This window comes from Camelus ferus, chromosome 5, assembly GCF_009834535.1.
Source record: "Camelus ferus isolate YT-003-E chromosome 5, BCGSAC_Cfer_1.0, whole genome shotgun sequence".
NCBI lineage: Eukaryota > Metazoa > Chordata > Mammalia > Artiodactyla > Camelidae > Camelus > Camelus ferus.
The window spans coordinates 36,371,643-36,392,934 of record NC_045700.1 but is presented as its reverse complement, the minus strand read 5'-3'; the positions used below and the strand labels follow the sequence as shown (position 1 = coordinate 36,392,934).

The 21,292-nt window shown below is 39.0% G+C and overlaps 1 protein-coding gene across 2 annotated transcripts in view; it reads left to right on the top strand.

Annotated features, from left to right (window-relative positions):
* Positions 1–21,292, top strand: part of PLA2R1 (phospholipase A2 receptor 1) — a 104,068-nt gene that overhangs the window by 21,300 nt on the left and 61,476 nt on the right. For both annotated transcript variants that reach the window (XM_032479553.1, XM_032479552.1), the window contains exons 4-9: positions 8,062–8,235; positions 11,911–12,024; positions 12,511–12,654; positions 14,672–14,866; positions 16,115–16,272; positions 18,107–18,205. In XM_032479553.1, coding sequence (XP_032335444.1) covers positions 8,062–8,235; positions 11,911–12,024; positions 12,511–12,654; positions 14,672–14,866; positions 16,115–16,272; positions 18,107–18,205 — 884 coding nt within the window. The remainder of the gene's footprint in view (positions 1–8,061; positions 8,236–11,910; positions 12,025–12,510; positions 12,655–14,671; positions 14,867–16,114; positions 16,273–18,106; positions 18,206–21,292) is intronic.

Here is a 21,292-nt window from a genome sequence, read left to right as displayed (position 1 = left end):
ACAAGAGGAGTGGATTAAAGCAGAGATTCCTACATCTGTATCTCACCTTTCTTACATAGAAATTTTTTAGTATCACAATGTAGAGTGATGCCTTTTTTAAAAACACCAACGTTGATTGTAAGTGGGCAAAATTTAAATTTAGTGCTGATAAACACATACAAAAACACACTAGCAAAGAGGGATGTGATAAAACATCCATCAGTATAGATCTTCGGGAATAAGGATGATGTCTAGGAATCACTCTGAGTTTGTTTACAGGCAATTCGGGGTCATGCTGGGTTGTCCTGGTTGTGTATCTTACACAGCTTGAGAATCACACTCAGTTAGTCTGAGATATGTTTAGGATACCAACCTCTGGAACAATCTGATTTGCCCCGAAACCTCATTCAGCTGATACAATTTGTATCAGTGACTTGAATGATACAACAGAGCAGATTCGTACCAAAACAGATGTAAGACTGCCAACCTCGGCCTGGTCAGCAATATTACTGCATCTCTCTTGTCATACTGCTCTCTCACTCCCTATAGGGGCCATGCAAACCTCTCTTCTCTCCCCTGACTTCTAACCCTGCCCTACATCTCCTTCCCTACTCTCAAGAGATGGCCTCAATTCCTTCTCCACAAAGAAAACAGGGCAAGTTTAAAAACTTCCTGCTCCCAAACCTATAAGCCTGACTTGGGTCTGCACCCATCTTTTCCTCTCCATCCTGTACAGTGTGGCCCTCCTCCAACCCTGGGCACATCTCCCCACCTGGACTCTGGAGCCTCCCCTCCGCCCTTCTCCAACCTGTATCTCAGTGGTTCTCAAAGTGTGGTCCCTGTTTCATCAGCATCAGCATTCCCTGCAAACTTGCTAGAAATGCACACCCCAGACACCAATACGAGACATTCTAGCAGTGCAGCCCCTGCAATCGTGTTTTAACCAGCCTTCCAGGTGATTCCAATACGGATGTATGGTGGATTCACCTCAGCAGTTAAACCTGCTCGAGTCTTAACATCTTAAAAATAATACAACTCCTTCATCCCCACTTCTGCCTCCTGAAAACATCTGTCTCTCTCATTCTCTGCCATAGACAGATTTCTCAAAAGAATTGTCTATGCCTCTTCACTTTGCTTACATTCCTCAGAGCACTGTCTCTTCTTGACTTCTGTGATGATGTATGTCTGACCTCCCTTTCCACAAACCAGTCATTCATTCCTTTCCACAAATATGTGCTGAACTCTTACTAGGCAGCAAGTGCTCTGCTGGCCACGGGGATTATAACCACAAAAGTGAAAGATGAATGTCATGGTGCCTTCCCTAAGGAAGCTCACATTCAAGTACAACACCCAAATTAATTTACAATTACCATTTTTGATAGGTGCTACTTTAAAAAAGCAAAAACAGTGTTATAAGGAGAAATCAAATTTAAATTTAGCAAGGAAGTCAAGGAATCAGGAAAGGTTTTTCTGAGGAAACTGTAGCTTGAGAAATGAGTAGGAGTTATCAAGATGGAAGTGGGGGATGAGACATCCTACCTGAAGTGCATGGCTCAGCAGTGACGGAGGAACAAGGGGAAGGGAGAGCTGGGGAGTGGTCAGCACTGGTATAGGCAATAAAGCGAGCATATTGTTTGAGTAGAACTAAAGAGTAATATAAAACCAACTAAAGGTCAGTCTGCTTTTAATTTACCAAGCACATGCACTGACAATTCCAAATAACGTCCATCCATGATAAATGACTCCCACCCATCCAGGTCAACTGCCCCCCCACTCCCCACCCCCACCTCACCCTGTCACTCCTGCCTCGTGCCACTGGCCAAATGTCTGAGGGCTTTGACCAGTGAAAGACAAGCAGGCAAGAGCACAGCGAGTAGGGGAGAAAGGAGCAAGACACTCTGGGAAGGTAGGCAGAGGCCAACTCATGGTAAGATAATTCAGGGTGTCCTAGAGGATTTACCTAATTCTAACAATAAATGAAAGCCATCAAAAGGTCTTAAGCAGGGGAGCGATAATAATTTAAACATTTTTTAAGGCTTAATCTGGCTTCTTTATGGCAAATGTCCTCCATGGGAGAGAGAGGGAAATCCTGGAGGCCAGGATAAGGATCCAGCAATAGCCTAGGCCAGGGATAGTGATGACTTGGGTCAGGTGGCAGCAGCGGGGCTGGAGAGACATGGACAGATGTGCTGATGATCTAATTTGGAGATAGACTGAACAGCACATGGTGCAGGAACTCAGCTGAGCTGGACAGAGAGAGCTGAGCTGTCAGATGTCTGAGTAGCCAATTAAAGTAACAAACCAAAATGAAAGAGTTGAACCCTTAATCACTTACTGTGATGGTATAAGCAAGAGCCTAAAAAAGGAGGAAGCACTGACACCCCCGTTTCGTTTTTCCTGTGGCGTAGTGTACCAGTCAAGGGTCTGGGGGTGAGCACAGACTGTTGAGCGAACCCTGAGTGCTCTTTGGTTTTATGGACTGTAGGGTAGAACATAGGGTGAGAGGGAAGAGACAGGAGTGGAAAAACACTGGGTACTGAGTCAGAGGGGAAAAGTGCCTTCAAGGTTCCCCTCCCCCGCCTCCAACCCCATCGAGAGCCACCAGGGGAGGACCAAGGCCTCAGGTAAAGAGACCTAGGGATGAAGGTGCCAGGGCTAGGAAGGTCGATATGTAAAGAGCTTGATGGACCAGAGCTGCCTGAGTCCTCACCTGCAGCTTCCTTCAGAGACTGCAGTGCACAGACTATGCACCAAGTCAGCTGTGGGGAGGGCGGATTACTCCCCTGAAGCCTGCCGTGCAGCCTTTGTCATTGCCTCTGGTCAGGCCTAGAAAATCACTAGAGATTTTAAACCAGGAGCTGGACTCCTCACTGTAAGGACGGACTTAGAAGATAAGGGAGAAAGTTAGGTGTTAATTAAGCCCCCAGATTTTTGATATGCACAAATAAGTTAGCGGAGATACAGATTTGGAAGAGAAAATCAAGCTCTCAGATGGGGACACGCGATGTATGAGTGAGTCATGCAGAGATGTGGACCAGGCAGTTGGATGTAAAGGTCTATATATTTGAGAGTTATAGGAAAGGGATTTATGGGACTGGGTTGGATAGTCCAGAGCATGGGTGGAACAGAAAGGAAGGGGACTCAGGGCCCAGTCTTAAGCCCTCATATTTAGTTTGAATAGAGAGGAATGAACCAACCAAGGAGACTGAAAAGGGGCAGCCATAAATGGGGAAGGGTAGCCAAGCATGTGAAGTCAAGAAAAGAGCTCAACAGCAAGGACACAGAGCTCAGTTTGCCAGATGCTGCTCCAGGGCCTGATCTGACAGATCTGAAACTGTTTGCTGGATCTGGCCACATGGAGGTCACTGATGGCCTTGACAAGATAGATTCTAGTTGCCAGACTGAGTGGGTTAAAGAGTAAATGGACTGCCATAAAAATGAATAAAATAATGCTATTCGCAGCAACATGGATGGACCTGGAGATCATCATTCTAAGTGAAGTAAGCCAGAAAGGGAAAGAAAAATACCATATGATATCATTCATGTAGAATCATGTAAAAAAGAAAAAAAAAAAAAAGGACAGTATGAACTCATGTACAAAATAGAAACAGACTCTCAGACTTAGTAGACAATCTAATGGTTACCAGGGAAAGGGGGTGGGAGGGGATAAATTTTGGAGTTTGATATTTACAAATGAAAGCCACTATATATAAAAGTAGATTAAAAAAATAAACGTTTATTTTGTATAGCACAGGGAACTATGCTCAATATCTTGTAATAACATTTAATGAAAAAAATATGAAAACAAATATATGTATGTATATGCATGACTGGGACATTGTGCTGTATACCAGAAATTGACACGTTGTAATTGACTATACTTCAATTAAAAGAAAGAAAGAAAGAAAGAGAGAAAGAGAGAAAGAAAGAAAGAAAAGGGATAAATGGAAAAATAGAAGAGGAAGGAAGGAACACTTCCCAATTCATCTTGTGAGGCCAGCATTACTGTGGTACTGAAACCAAAGACATCACAAGAAAAGAAAACTACAGACCAAATCTCTTATGAATAAAGATGCAAAAATCCTCAACAGAACACCAGCAAGCAGAATCCAACAGCACGTACAGAACTGTAACCACAACCAGCTGGAACCTAGCCCAGGAATGCAAGAGGGGCTTAAAATCTGAGAATCAGCTAATGCAATACCCATATCAATAGGATAAAAGAGAAAAACCACATGATTATCTCAATAGATGCAGAAAAAATTTTTTGACAAAACTTAACATCCCTTCATGAAAAACAAACAAACAAACAAAGTAGGATCAGAAGGGAATTTCCTCCACCTGATAAAGGGCATACTTAATGGTGAGAGACTGGATGCTTTCCCCCTAAAATCAGGAATAAGATAGAATGTCCACTCTCACCACTTCTGTCCAACACTGTGCTAGAGGATCTAGGCAGGGCAAGTAGGCAAGAAAATTAAGTAAAAGTCATCCAGATGAGAAAAGGGGAAGTAAAACTATCTCTAGTTGCAGGTGATATGATCTTACATATATAAAATTCTAAGGAATCCACTAAAAAACTACTACAACAAATAGACTCATTCATAGGATATGAGATCAATACATGTGAATATATGAAAACATAAGCCTACATGAAAACCTGTACACAGATGCTTACAGAATTTTTCTTTTTTAAGAATTCAACCATTTCTTAAAGTGGGAGGAAAGAGTACACCTGGGACAATGACAAGGCTGTATCCTTAGGGAACAAATAAGCCATGTTAACAGAGAAGGAGAAATGGCTGCATCTCAGCCATATTCTATAACAAAATCAGTGTTGACATGAATATACTTCAGTTCATTAGAAGAGAGGTGTATTTTGAAAGGGAAAAATCACCTATTTATAGCATCATGCAAAAGATTTTGGTAATCTTTCACCAAATAATAAGAGGTACAAAGGAATATATGGCACAGTTGCTTCCTTCAAGGAGCTCATAATTTAGTGACAGAAAAGATAATATAAAGGCAACCAAAGGAAATATAATAATATGATGGTAGCCCTTAGATTTGAATTTTTTTAATTTGAAAGAAAAGTAAATGTACCTGAGACACCAGCCTTTAACCTTGCATTTGCAGTGGCTTGGAAAGAGAAATTAAATATGACGAAGCAAGAGGACTAGGAGTAAATACATGCCAGTGCCTCAGGCCAAGGTGCAGCCTGAGGCAGGTGGGTTTCCTCAGAGCTGTCTCCGAGGCCAAGACGAACACACAAGAGGTCTCTTGGGGAGTGGCCTCAGGTTCAATAAGCGTGGAAAGGAAGAGAAAAGAGCAGGACTGCAGAGGCTCGTGATGCAGGATCGGCCACCCCCTGACTGATGGACAAGGAGCTCTCTATAGCCCTGCATTGACTAGCCATGGCTTGCAGGTTGCCTTTCGAAGGGAGAGTGACATTGGGGAAACAGCCTCTTCAGCCAAGGCAATACTTGAAGAAGGCTTAACTTTAAGAGCTACGTGCTGACAGCTGGGGAAGTAAAGCCTTCGGTCGTGAAGAGAGATCAAGAGAGCACATCACAGTGCCCAGGCCCAAGGTGGCACTTTCATCCCATTTTCCACCACACAATCTTCAAATAAGACACACGGAGTGACATGCAGCCCATCTAAAGAAGCAGAGAGAGGACTTGTGTCTAACTGCACAGAAGTACATGTTCCTATATTTTAGTTGAAACTAAGTTTCAATGATAAATGAACTGACTTGTTAGAAGAGTATAAGGTATAAGCCCTTGTTGCAAGCATTTGACTGGAAGTTTTCCTTTTGATTACGCTTAAGAATTGGCACAGATGATACAAAGCCAAGGGAAATCTAACAAAAAGTACTTTGCAGCAGAGCCAGGATCACCCGCAAGCCTCTCACCTTAACTGCTTACTGTATAGAATCCAGGCAGTTTACTGCAAAAGGCTGTGTTTACTTAGCTCAATCTAGTCCTGTTGAAAGGGCAGGACCAACTCTTGGCAAAAATGGGAATGAGATCAATTGAAGTGTCCTCCAGACCTTTTCTTATTATGATGTGGCTGTAGCCTGGAGGCTTGTAATTAGGACTTATCATTGACTCTTTCCCCAAGGCAGTAGGTGAGAGGCAGGTACCCAATACCCAGATCTCCCTTTCTGACATTCTCCTCCATCGCCCCTTTTGATCCTACTATCTTCTAGTAGCCAAAGGCTACTCATACCTGCTCTGCTTAGAAAGTGCTTGGAATGTTTTCTTTTAAGCCAGTGTTTCCCAGTGTTTGCTTTGTGGACCAACTGCCTTGTAGTCAGGAATATGTTTAAAATGCAGGTTTCTGAATCCCATCCCAGAGTTACTAATTCAGAGTCTGTAAGACTCAGAACAAGTATTCTGCTTTTTTTTTTTAGAAGCTAGCGAAGCAACTTTTATGCACACAGAAATTGTAAAGATTTTCCTGCTCCTCTCTCATGGCCCTAGCTGTCACTATGGGATGAACAAGACTGAACTGATGTCTGATAATGTGTAGTGTCTTGTCCATCTCATGGATGGCCTTGCATTTTAACTGAAGACAGTCTCTAAGAACTCAGAGTCAATGGGGAAATTTTAGCCACCAGGGCAAGATGATTACTGAAAATGTCCTTCCTTCTTACCAGACAGTAAATCTGCTAGCACTTTAATTTTGGACTTTCCCAGCCTTCAGAATTGTGAGGAATAAATGTTGTTTAAGCTACCCAGTAAACAAACCAACAAGCAAACAAAAACCAAGTCCTCCTCCTTCCTTTCTCTTCTTTCCCTTCAGTTTTACTTGGTGATAGCCTTGTCTTCTGACCTCCCTCCATCTTGGATCCTTCTCTAAATACGTGTGTCAGTCAGGAAACTGTAGACAACCTTAGACTTACATGTGGTTTATTAATGTCTCCTTAACTAACTCAGTTCTGGGGAAGACATGTTGCCACCAGACGTGAAAACAAACTACCCCCACCCCCAAGGGAGCCATTAACTAAGTACTGCAGGGAAGAGAAAACAAACGAAAAAGAGTTCATTGTCAAATAAGTTTGAAGGATACTGAGTTAAAATTCAGCTGTTTCTTTACTATAGAACTTCTCAGGATCTTAAACATGCTAGTTACATCATAAATTTCCCAGAGGAGGCTACACGTGCATTACGTCCCAGCTTTTCTCGGGGATCTCGTGAAGCCGTGATACTTTGTGGATCGCAGTTTGGGAAAGGCTGTTTCTAGATTTTAACAGATTATCTGACCATCAGTTACACTCATGCTGCAGCATGGTCCACATTTTCTACATTCTGAAATTCTTTGGCTGAGTTTGATTTCAGGTAATTATTATGGCTTAATTCACCGTGGGGTTTGATTTAAATTTCAGCAAAAATACCCATCCTAGGTCTTTATTTTCTGTTATTTCAATAAACTTCAGATTTCAGATCCACATTTCATACTTCATTAAATTTACTTTTAAGTAAACTATGCGGTCCTTGGCCAATGTTTTGCAAGTGGATTGTGCTTCTCCTTTTGGCTGAAAGAACTTTGTTAAACTAAGTATCAGTGTTCCTGTTCTCAATGTTTATTTGAAAACTTGAGTTCATTATAGACTCATATTTCTACTGTAACCTTTTAGTCCACCTAGCATTTTGATATTTTTGGGGAAAGCATTTTGAAACAACATTTGCATCTATCTCAAATAAAGATTTCAATTCACTCAGCTTTTAGTGTGAAGTTCTAACTGACTGCTTTTTAAAGAACTCAGATAAAATTTTCACAAATGCTTCAATTATATTACATTCTCTTAAAAGTGGCTTCTATTATTTTCCCAGAAAGAATTAGAGCTTCTTTGTTGATAATTTCTTCAATTTCCCTTAAATCTTGAAAGAGTTTAAACATAAAATGCCAATGGGATAAATGCAGATTTCATCATAAAGACTTAACCAAGAATAGAAAAGGGCACTGAAGTTTTAAAAGTTGTAAGTTGGAATAATTTCATTCAACTTCATCTTAGAAATATATTGCTGTATAGATAAAAATAAGATTTATAGTTAATGTTTTAATGGATTTTGTTTCTAGCATCTACCAAGGTGGGTTGTGATGCTGTCTGGGAGAAGGATCTCAACTCACACATTTGCTACCAATTCAACCTACTTTCATCCCTCTCCTGGAGTGAGGCACACTCTTCATGCCAGCTGCAAGGAGGTGTATTATTAAGTATTGCAGATGAGACTGAAGAAAATTTCATAAGGAGTAAGTAGGTGGATGATGCACATTGATGTTGATACAATTAAAATGACCGTTGTTTACAATTACGTCCATATATGAAAAGAGACGTTCTGGTGAAAGTAAGCCCCTTGGAAAATATTTTTATTTTATTAACATGGTCCAAACCCACACCCAGAATTTTGACCTGAACTCTGGGCCATTCCACTTGGCACCTCTTATTTTCTCTCCCTTGGAGAAGTCGAGGCCACGGCAAGGGACTCAGGAGAGTTTGCAGCTCTAACAAGTGGGTCCAGGAGACTTCTAAACTTAAGTACGAAGTCCTGCTTTGCTGGAGATCTTAGCCATTCAGTTTCCATTAATAAATAATTAAGTTGCTTATTAATTACACAAAATCTGACCTGTCAGTCACTGTGTAAGTAGGCTTCCTGGTGGATGCCAAAGAACTTAAAATTTAATTGGGAAAGCAAAAAACACACACATGTTAACTAACACTAAAGACAATAACAAACTATCAAAAGAGTGCTAATGACTGGGTCTTGCATTTCACCTCTCACCTCAACTGTCTTCTTACTTCTCCCTTACAGATCAAGTATGTTTGTAGATGTGTACATACAATATTTAAATTTGGGGGGGAATCGTTTGAAAGTGTCGCAAAACTTGTCACTTTCATTCAAAGTTTCTGACACTTTCACATTTTATTGCACACCTTTATTCTAGAATAACAATATGAAAATTATTCTAGGATAATTTTAAAAGTTCAAGTATACAGAAAGAAAATGAAAGAAAAATCTCAGTTCCACAAACCAGAGATAACCACACTTATCTGCAAAAACATACATCCATAGTATCTATGAAAAATGGTATTGTATAAAAATGTGATGCAGCTGTTGCACAGAGGTTAGGAGCAGGGACCAAAGAGTCACCTGCCTGGATTTGAGTCCACCACCATCACTTACTAGCAGGGCTAAGGAGGTAAGTAACTTAACCTCTCTGTGTCTCAACTTCTCTCCGCTATCAAATGGAAATAATAACAATGCCTACTTCTGGCAGTGTGGCTTACATGTTGTAGTGCAGGTGAAGTCTTAGAAAAGTGCCTGGCACACATAACCAACACTCAATGTGTGTTCAACATTTAAACAGCAACTATGCACACAGTTTAGTAACATGCTTATATAATTTACCTGCATGTAATGAACATCTGTCCATGTCTATAAATATATATCTACATCATTGTTTTTATGGCTACACAGTGATAAAGGTTAGCAATGATATATTTTATCTAATCTCCAAATATGAGATAGGAATAGATACATTTATTTATTTTGTTTTATTTATTTGTTGCTATTAAAAATCATCCCTGCACATACCTTTGTGCATAGATCCCCAATTATTCCTCTGTAAATTTGCAGAAGTGGAATCACTGAGTGGAAGAGGAAGCACATTTTAAGGCTTTTGAAAATCATATATACCTTCTAGAAGGATTGTATCAAATGCATGAACAGTATATGTCATCCCCTTTCCCCACAGACATGCAAAAGTGGGGAATTATCATTGAAACTAATTTGAATGAGTCATATTGCAGGAGAACACCCATTTCCAATATCATTATTAGCCTGTAATGGTATTTATGGAAAATTTTGTGTACCATTTATGACTTAAAATTGTTATCTATTTCGACTGCTGGGATCTCTAATAGAGAGTTTGGACTTGCTCATCAAATTTGAATAATGATTAAACAAATAAGATATGTCAGAGACTTTGACTTAAATACCACAATTTTATAATTAGATTTGGGGAATTGTTTAGGAAAACAGAAGTCTATTCATAAAGACTAAAGCTTGTTCTGACCAAGGTATTTTTTATTGATGAGAATAATCTACTGTTTCTTGTTAATGACTGATGAACATTAACTATGGTATAAAGAATTATCCAAGGTGCCACAAATGCCTAGAAATATCCAAAGGAATTTAGGTTTGAATTTATGATTATAGAATTATGATCCAATTTAGTTGTAAAGCTAAATAGACTATTTTTGTACTTTTAAACACAGATTATAAATTACACAATATTTTTATGTGTATTGTTAAAACAATTGCATAGAGACTATTCAAAATAATTTTAAGATAGGAATAATTTATATCTAAATATTTTAGGTAGATTATTTGAAAGCATCACTTGGCATTTACATGATATGAAATGCAGAAATGTGGAAATTTCTCCATCTTGTCAATCCATCTTCTGTTCTGCCTACTGTCTTCATGACACCCTTTAGATGATTTAATCAAATCGTGCTATTGAAAGGGCTACTCAGACATAAGGAAGAGTGTTTATGCCGCAGAAACTTGGAAGGGCTGGGCCCATGAATGTTATGCTTTTTCTGCTAAGTGATTTTGGGGGTCTCAAAATTATAAAGCATCTTTTCCTTTTTCCTTAAGTGGTTAGGTTCTTCCAGTTTTCCACTGTTATATTAAAATGCCCAATCACAGAGGGTGCTGCAACCTTGTGGTCTGAATGCACTAATCTTAATAACCTGGGCGGCCCATACAATTGATCATCCAAACTGAGACTCTTTTGAGAGTAAAAGGGGCTGCCATTAATACTTATTCTGGAACTACCAGCAAAAGCTATGAATTTTCCAGGCAAACTGAGACATACATGCACTTTATTTATAACTCTTATCTGTCAGGGTCTCAGTCTCAGGCATGGCCCCGGCATCTGGCTCAGAATAAACTGGGTTCTGAAGCAGATGAACCATAAGGGAACAATGCTCTCCTTTATAGATTAAAAGATTCAATGGCAACATTTGAAGGTGTCACAAAACTAGGCACTTTCACTAAAAGTCTCTGACACTGTTTCCCCCCCCCCCAAATTTTACAGCACAAGTAGTACATGTTTATTCTAGAATAATTTTTAATATTCAGGTGCATGGAAAGAAAAGCCAAAGAAAAATTTCCCTGAATTCTACAATTTTGATAAACATATTTTTCTACACAAGTGTGTCGATGCACATGTTTATACATAGCATCTATAACAAAAATGGTGTTGAATTAAAACACAAGGTGCCGTGGTGCACTGGCTTGGAGCAGAGTTTCCGGGGCCAGAAAACCTTCTCCCACCCCACGCTGAAGAAGCGTTTGCACTGCTCACGGCCCCAGCCTGCTGTTGATCCCTCTGGACGCTCTGGTCCCTTGGGCTGTGCCATCCTCTAGGCTAGACTGGCTCCTCAAATAGACAGCCCTCCCCCTGCTTGCTTTAGCACACCTCCTTAAATCCCAGAGCCTCCAGACTGAGGCCACCACGCATAGGTGGCAAAAGAAGGAAGACAAAGGGGCACTTCCTGGCAGTGGCCCTGGACACTTCCTCCTTCACTCTTTAAAACCCTCGGGTGCATGAGCTCACACAAATTAAATGGCCTCAAATTTGTCACCATGCAGACTTGATGGATTGAAGGCCACTGAGAAGCAGCATTTCTGGGTGGGTGCTTACATTAAGCACTTCACAGCTGCTGTCAGCTGCTGGCTTTTTTACTCTGAAGCACCAGGGTGGGGCTTAGTAGCACTTAAAGCCTTTTCTGTCATTGGTGGAGTTAATTTAGGACTCCATGCTCCAGGAATAGGAAAACAAGAAAGAAGTGTAATACTGTTTTTTTTGTTTGTTTGTTTGTTTGTTTTTGAAAGTCCGTATTTCTCTTCATTTCAGAGCACTTGGGCAGTGAAGCAGTGGAATTGTGGATAGGGCTGAATCAGCTGGATGAAAACGCTGGCTGGCAGTGGTCTGACAGAACACCCCTCAACTACCTGAACTGGAACCCAGGTACCTGCAGCATTTTGTTTACCTTCGACACGGTAGCATCATCCCACGGCCTAAAATAGCAGTATTTCCCACGTATATGTAAGCTATGTGACTGTGAAAGTGGCTTATAAACATTTTTAAAGCCTGATTGAATTCCTACAAGGCATGCTATTCTGGACCAGAAAATGGAGGCCAAGAAGATAAGCTATTTAGCCAAAGTTGCAGGAGGATTTGGGTCAAAGCCAAGATTCTACTCAGTTGTTTTTAAAAATAGCAACAGATTGCAAAATATTTCTCTACTTGGAAACGATAAAATCAGTTGTTGCTATCTTTGGGAAATCATTTCATTGTCATGCCTGGACTTCAACTGCAAAATCATAAATATAACATCTTACAGGATTTACTACTTATGCCAAAGAGAAGGGCTGTCTCCTTGATGCTAAAACTGCATTTCAACATATATTAAACTAACTGCTTTTGCTTCTAACACACACATTGTATTTTCAGAAATAAATTTTGAGCCATTCATTGAATATCACTGTGGAACATTTAATGCATTTATGCCAAATGCCTGGAGAAGTCGGGATTGTGAGTCTACCTTGCCTTATATATGTAAAAAATACCTAAACCACACTGATCAGGAAGTAGTTGGTAAGTGTTTTTAAGTTTTTTTATGAATTGCTTACTTGTCCTCAAATATATTTAAATATAATATTCAAATTCCTCTATTTTTGCTAATAATTCATAATTTTAAACTTAGCTAAAGCTAGTTTTTATATGACTAAAAATGTGTAACTAGATAAGATCTGTTATTCCAAAGGCAGCAGGAATTTAACAAATGCATTTAGGTTTTTTCCAAAAGCTAAAGCAAAATAATCTAAGTATAGAAAACATTTTCTCCCACTCTTTTCAAAAACTGTGCATTCTTTCTGCCTTAGAAAAAAAAATATGCTTCCTTTTCTAGTTGAGTTTTATTTATGGCTACCCTAGAAATTAAGTATGTAAATCAGTAAACGGTTTTTTAAAATTCTTTACCTCATTGATTTCCTATCACGCTCCGTATCTCTTACTAGTAACACATCCTCCTAGAAATAACCGACAACAGCTTTTGGTGTAACTAAGATTTAAATACCAACAAATTACAATCTAGTTCCTAAAGCCCAGTTATTTCTGTTTTTAAGGTCAGTTATCTCTTTTTAGTTTCTGTGGGAATTAATATCTTAACTCAGAAAGTAGAGTTAAAAACATAACCATTTTTTAAAGAATCATTACCAGCATAAATAGAAACAACTCTACATTTAAAATAACAAGCTGAATTATCATTTTAAAGTCTTATCCCTTACAATTAAGCTTTGACTTTTATTTTTCTTCAAGCTGCTAAGTCTAAGGGTATTGCAGAGAACGGAGGCGAGGAGAAGCATCGTGCCAGCTTTCATGGAGAGATTTTTTCATTATGTCAAGAATGTGCTGAAATTGCTGGTGGTGTTATTGTCCTGTCCCTCCCTCTTTCCCTTTCATTTTCCTGTCTCAATTTCTTCTTTCATTTTTTTTCTTATGTCCTCCTGCACTGCCTTCTGCTATCCTTCTTTTCTTCTGTTTTATTTGCTCTCCTGATTTATTAATTGAGGTCAGAAGAAAAGAAATGAGGGCAACTAAGCTAAGTTTGTTTGCATTATTTGCTGTAGCTTCAAGTTCAACAAATACTTTTGATGATCTAGTCCAGTGTCTTCAATCTATGTATCCGGGGTCCCCAGGTTCCTTGCTTGTTTCCACCCTGCGTCAGAGAAGTTCCTCGTTTATCTCTTTATCTTATCTTTAGAGTAAAGTTTATGGTCCCATTTTTAAAGGGGGCTCTGTGAGTATGTTTTTAGTTTGAAAACCACTGGGATAGATAATATCTAAATGTTCTAACATTCTTCCATGGTGATTCTAATCGCTGTCAGAGTCCTAGAAGCAATTTTAAAAGAATGTCTTGTTTCCCAAAGAGCAGTGAAGTTGTTTCTAACTAAATTAATGCTTAAGGGAGTCACCCAGTCTAGGGGCAAGCTCCTGGAAGAGGAAAGCCAAAACTGGCAGGCACACAGCTGCCTTCCCCGCCAATGTCAAAGCATCTGGGCGCTCTTTTCCCGTAAGTCAAACCCGGAGTCCATATGAACCCAGAGGGACACCACAGCCACTCAGACTGACCCCCAGGATCCAAGCTTTTTGTCATCTCTGTTCTGGAGGAAGTAGCAGAATTTCAGACTCTTTTCAGTTGAGGGTAAATAACTCCCCTCACCTAATACTGTGTATAAAATCCTTTAAGAACGATTTAAAGTGTGTTCTGTAATACTCCTTTTTCAGTGTAAAAATATTTTTTTAGAAGGACAGCTCTAACTGCTAAATTTTGTATCTAGCCCTGACATTCACTTTGGTTGTATCAACTTTACCAAGTCTCCTTAACCTCTCTGTGCCTTAGATTATCTCATCTGGAAAATGAAGCTAGATCATAGAGTGGATTCTTCTAAGGTCTGAAGATCTAGAAGGCTATGATTTATATCATTGTATTATATGTTTCTGCTTTTCAAATTTAAAAAATAATCATATATTAATGGTAATTTATATTGAGGGTAATAAGTAATGGTAAAATAATTGTAGAAAATGACATTGGTTTTGTTGGTTTAAAAAGAAAAAGATGCTTGGAAATATTATGCTACCCACTGTGAGCCTGGCTGGAATCCCCACAATCGTTATTGCTATAAACTTCTGAAAGAAGAGAAGACCTGGAATGAAGCTTTGCATTCCTGCCAGTCTGATAACAGTACACTAACAGACATAGCTTCGTTAGCAGAGGTGGAGTTTCTTACAACCCTTCTTGGAGATGGTGAGTGCCAAGAGTCTTTGATTTAAGAGGTGTGAAATGTAATGTGGTAACTATATTAGTGGAGCTAAAAAGAAATTAAGCTACTTGAAAGTGATTATTTATGGCACATATATCTGAAATTTCCAAATAATATCCAGGAGTATAAATTCATTGGGTTTTTTGTTTGTTTGTTTGTTTGTTTTACAAAATACATGTTTGGGAACTTTGTAACATCTCACACATGTCAAAATACCTAATATATCTATGTAGGTTTTTTAAGGGGCAATGGTCATTTCCTGAAATTTCTAAAAAAGCCTGAATTATGGGCACTAGATAGTAGTAATTATGGGCACTAGATAGCAGTAGTGTGCTGTGGTCATGTAATCCAAGCACTAGGAAATGTTGGATTTTAGCCAGTGAAAATGGATAATTTATTTGGTGTGGTGGTTTCCAAGCAACAAGGCCTCCACCCAGCTTTTTCCACCAGAGCAGATCTGCCCCTACCGTTGTCATATATTGACAAAGAATTCTGCTGGAAAACCGTGAAATCATTGACTCAGCATAAATTTTTTAAATGGAAAGGATCTCCAGCATCTACTCTGATGACCTGTTCAATGTTAGGTCTTAGTTTGGAGTGAAAACAAAGCTCCTCTTGTCAATTTTGTCACCCTTTACATTTGGGATTAAAGGACTCCTACAGCTGCCTCCATCTTGATGGCGCACTGGAACATCTCTCTCCATCTGTGAGAGTCTTTTCACCCTACCTAGAGTGGCAAGATTTATTTTATTTACTTTTCTAGCAAACCCATTCATTGCTCCCATTCAATGCTACTAAGAGTTTCTGCTCCTTTTTCCCCAAGGCAAAAAAAAAAAAAAAAAAAAGAATAAAAGCCAGACACCATTAAAAGTTGTTTTTTTTTTAAGTACCCTTTTCTTAATCCAAAATACCCTCTTATTTTTCCTTTCTAGAGGCAGAAGAAAAACCAGACTTTTTAGGTCTATTCCCCACACTGTAGTAGGAACTAACTAGAGTTCCAGCAATCTCACTTGTGCAAGCTCTGTCCTTGCACTGGCTTTACCTCCCCCTCTGCCTCACTTATAAGGCCTATATTGGAGATGTTTCATACTGAAACTTAAACAGGTTTCATCCAATGAATAAAGAAAGAAGAAATCACATGTAAAGCGGTATATGTCGGTAATAGCCCCTGTGTGTTATCTCCTTTGCAGATACTAAGATTATTGTAAGTAATTTCCATTTATCTCTTGCAGGAAATGCATCAGAAACATGGGTTGGTTTGAGCAGCAATAGAATTCCAGTTTCTTTTGAATGGTCTAGTGGCTCCTCCGTCACCTTTACAAACTGGCACACACTTGAGCCCCAGATTTTTCCAAATAGAAGCCAGCAATGTGTCTCAGCAGAGCAACCTGTAAGTTGACTCATTTGTTCAGTGCTCACTTTGCTGGACTTGCACTGAGCGCCACCTGTGCTGAGGACTGGGGCTGTGGAAGAGACTAAGACAGGCACAGTGCCTGCCCCTCATGAGGCTTCCGTGCTAGGCAGCTAACACATACACACCAAAATCATGGTAATTATGGCTGTGACGGTAGCTCTGAGGAAGTAGGTTCAAAACGGTGAGAAACTTGGGTTGGGACATCTATTTCAGACAGGACAGTCATGGAAGAGGTTACATTAAAGAGGTGACATTGAAGCAGGGATGTAAAGGGGAAAAATAAAAATCTTGAAGGTCAGAGGAACAACATTCCAGCAGGGGACTACTGCCCAAAGTCAGCCAAGGCTTGCCATGTTTGATAGGAACCACTAAAGGGCTTCAAGGAGACAAAGGGCATGATCTGATTTACATTTTAAGAGTAACTGTGGCTGTTACCCAGAGAATACATTGGAAAGAGATTAGTTTAATTCCAAGCTATTTGAAGGCTTTTTGTTTTTCATATGTTTAGAATCTCTTTGATTGAAGAGCTGCTGAACTCACTGGCTGAGTTTTAGGAGGTTGAGATTTGGTAGGTATCCTCATTCTTTCAAAACGCCAGGATACTATACCAAGTTCCCCCAAGAAGCAGTTTACTAAATGTTACTTAAGTAGCTTGACAAAGTGACCTTGCCAGCCAAACATGAGAAATTTCTAAGCACTTACTTTTAAGACACACTCCATTGTTTTATGTTTTAAGGCTGTCAAAAAAAAATGTGCAGTCCAATTACAGCACTCAGGCAAGTATGGCTGACACTTCAATTTGAATCTGAGAGCTTAGGAAGCTATTCATTCATCCATCTGTCCAATAGTTACTCAGCAACTACACTGTGCCTGACACTATCCCACTGGATGGTTTGCTGGAAAACTCTACAGGAAAGGGCTACAAGGCTGCTTTTAACATTTGAAGGTGTCAGCCTCCTACATAGTATGTTTCTGAGGGTCATGGAAGAGCTCTGTATTCCCCTAAAACCCTGCATGCCTGAGATACCACCTAAAATTTGAATCATGTGATTTTAGCCTAAAGGTCTGTTAAAATAAAAAAATCCTTCGGGGGGGATAAAATTTTAATCATTATTAATGAAGGATATAAGAATAGCCTTCAGTAGAGCTAGAAGACATGAAGGTATCTGCCCATCACATAAAGAGAAAATGGAGTGGGGCTTTGGAGGATTCATGGTGAAGAAGGGCACTGGGAGTGGAACATGGAGTTTGGCTATGATAATGTTATCTTAGGCTTTTCCTCAGCATCAGGTTTACACAGCACCAGGTATGCAACAAAGTATTCAATTTTAAATCTAAAACCGGTTGAAGAGAGGAAGCAGCACTCTCCCATAGTCAGGGGGATAGTTTCATCCAAGTGGTTCTCGAAGTGTGGCCCCCCCCCCGACCACCAGCATCAATATCGCCTGAAAACTTGTTAAAAATGCAAATTCTCAGGTCCTACCTGACCTACTGAATGAGACACGCAGATCATGGCGCCCAGTCGACTGTGTATTAGTAACTCCTCCAGGTGATTCTGGTGCACACAAAAGATTAAGAATCGCTACTTATCCCATCTTTTAAAAAAATTGAGAGTAGCTTAATGTAAAGCCAGACCTCCCACTCGTATGCAGAGAATCAACCTTTTCTAATGACAGCATAAGATCCTGACACTGTACCCCACCCTGAAACACTTATTATTAATCATATTTTTATTCAAAATAATTGGTGTTGCCTATCAGTATTAGTAACAGAGTGTATTCATTCATCTTGTAACATTTTTTCCCCTTAGGAGGGACACTGGAAAGTTAAAAATTGCGAAGAAACACATTTTTACGTTTGTAAGAAAGCAGGCCATATCCTTTCTAACACTGAATCAGGCTGTCAAGAGGTAAGAGCTCTTAACATTGCAAAGACTTCACAACCAGAATAATTTATCCACCATCAATTTAAAATGAATTAATCTCTCTCTCCCTCTCTCTCCTGCCTTTGTTCTCTCCTCCCTCTCTTTCCCCTCCCTCTCTTCCTTCCTTCTTTCCTTTCCTTCTCTCTTTTCCTGAATGTGGGCTACTTTTAACAAACCAGACAATTATCAGCTAGTCACTTGAAGGATTTACAGCTCTGCAAAGCACTGTTGTCTTACCATCTACTTCCACCCAAGACTAGTTTTCTTTTGAGATAAAAAATGTAAATGATCCTGTTCTACCATCTGTACAAACAATGCCTGTCATGAGATGCCCTGTCTCACACGTGGTTTTCATTGTCTTCCAATGAAGACTGTCAGAGTGAAAACAAATGTATTCCTTTGAGTCAGAGAGTGACCTTCTGCACCTAGAGTCTTGCTTTCCTTTTCACTTGTCTTCAACTTGAATATTTGAATAAAATACAGTAATGAAGAGAGGTGCATGCTTGCAATATATCTATTATTTAGGAAAGGGATAATAGAAGTATTACTTAGTATTTTAAGTAATAAACTACTTTTGGTTTTTAAAGTACTATTTTCAGTACTTAAAAAATACTTAATACTTTAGGCTTAAAGTTAGAAAATAATCTTTTTTAAACTTCTTGAAATACATTCAGTATTCTGCAGTAAGTTACAAAAAATTTACCTATCAGTGTCCTCAACACATGTGTTCTCTCTCTCTCTCACACACACACCCCTAAATATTTTGGATTTAAGTACTGGAGATTTTTATGCTGTGTGAATCTCAAATTTTTTACAGATCTGGTTTTTATTCAGTTCTCTTTTCATTATTTTCTCTTCTAATCCAGTTACTTATGTTCCAATTAAATGATGACCCATCTCTCCAGAAACTGCATTTGATTCATTAATCAGTTACTCTTCATACTTTAGCTGAATAATACATGTACCATAGCTGACATGTGACCAAACATTGTAGCTAATGATTACAACTACTGAGTTAAAGCTGATCATTGACCTAATCTCTATCTGACCAGAAATATTGAAAAAAATTCTGTCTTACAGTGGCTTTCAAGGCAACTCAACATGTTTTATTTATGTTGAAAGGGTAATTAGCTTCTTACACAGCAGAAACAACTGATGTTCTATTCAAACTTTTGTATACTGCTTCCCTTTTTCTGGGTAGCCTTACCAATATTTAAAGATCCTGAGTTCAGAGCCAGTTGTCTAACTTTATGGTGAAATTCCATTAATTTCTTTATGCATCTGTGTATGAATATGGTTTCAAAAGTTTCTTTTCTTTTAGCCAGTTGCTTCAATGCAATTCTCTAAACAGTCTGCACATGCACAATCAACTTATAAAATGTCTTGGTAATTTCAAAGCAGAAATTTTTTAACAATTTATTTCTATCAGAGTCACTTTTTTGGGACTGGATAATATAAGCAATTGTTTCAGTATTGTCACCACCATCATTTCATTTAAAATGAAATGGCACCTCGTGTACAAAGGATATTCACAAATACAATCAGTTATTCTTCCCACTTTCATTGTGTGAGCAAAGGCTTGTAGTAAAGAGTCTTTGTTTTTCTGGTTATTACAATGCCACATTTTCCCCTCTTCTCTTGAGCCAGTTCAGTTCTTGGATTTTTTGTTTTGCTAAGCAGCCTATGATCTAAAAACCACTAATGAAGAAGGAATACTTTGTCAGAAAGGTCAAATTGTCAGCCTTTCTCCTCCTGTCCTTCCAAATACAAAAGCAGTCTAACCTCCCTGCCCCATCTGGAGTGACCTATGGAGGGGTTCGGCTGACACTGTCAATTACTCACACAGATAAGGTTGGGGAGAGAAGTTAAGGGGGTGAGTTCAGAGCACATCCTGGTGGGCTGGATGCAGCAGGCACTCCTGTGATCCACGCCTCATTTAATAATGTTTTGAACTAAAATAGCTTATTTCTAAAACAAGATTTTTCTCTAATTTACTGCAAGACCAAGACCTTTTCTGAATAGTATAGCAGAAATCATTTTATATCTGATCAAAATCTGGTAAGTTTTGGCATGACACAAAGTGAAGTGTATTTTAAAACTGGTGAATACATAAAAATAGATTGATAGAAGTGATATGATTTTCTAATATTGGGGAAAAAAAGAACTAAACTAACTCAGTTGAAATAGAGAAGACTAATGAATCCATGTCTCCTGCATTGTATGATTTTAAAGAATAGAGCCACCCTTCATCGCTCCCAGGGCTGAGCTACACAGCTACACATTTGTCATTTTTGTCTGAGTGCCAAAGCTTGTTTGCTTTCTCTCTAAAAGTCTAGCCAATTAATTTAGGAATAATATCTACCAAAAAAAATGTATTTTCACCAATCTCTATTTGGGAGCATGATGATCCAGTCAAGACCATCCTGGATTGCATGAGAATTGGGTTCCAGGCCACCGTCTCCACTAGTCTCTGACTTTATCCATCTCTGTAATCTCAATGAATCTCAGTGGGATAACATGAAATAAGCAATGTGAGAGAAAGTTGAAAAAATATAACATGTTGTTATCTAGATACTTATGCCCTCTTTGCTCGTACTAAATTCCTGGCTCTATTCCACAGTCTCTGCCTGCACTGTCTCCCTTTGATTCTCAGAACAACCCCGTGGATACTATTATTATCTCCATTTACAGAGGAGAAAACTAAGACATGGCGAGTTAAATAAGGTCACACGATGGTACAGCCTGGGTTCAAACCTATGCATTCTGTCCTCAAAGCCAAGATTTGATTTCTATAACCCTGTAGGAACCATTTACATGAAATCCTATAAGTCTATAAACAGACAGAGAGAAAGTGGGGAGTGGGGAGGAGAGATCTTGAGTGCATGTCCCTTTATTTTCATTTGCTTTTAAGGTTTTAGGTTTTAAGATTTTAAGTTAAAGCTTTTAGGTTTTAAGAATTAATTAAATAAATGTAGAAGTGGCTGTAGCAAATGGCATTATCAGATAGAATAAATATAAAGATATCAAGACAAAAATTCAAGTTTTGAGTGGCTCAGAAAAGAAAGTTGTATA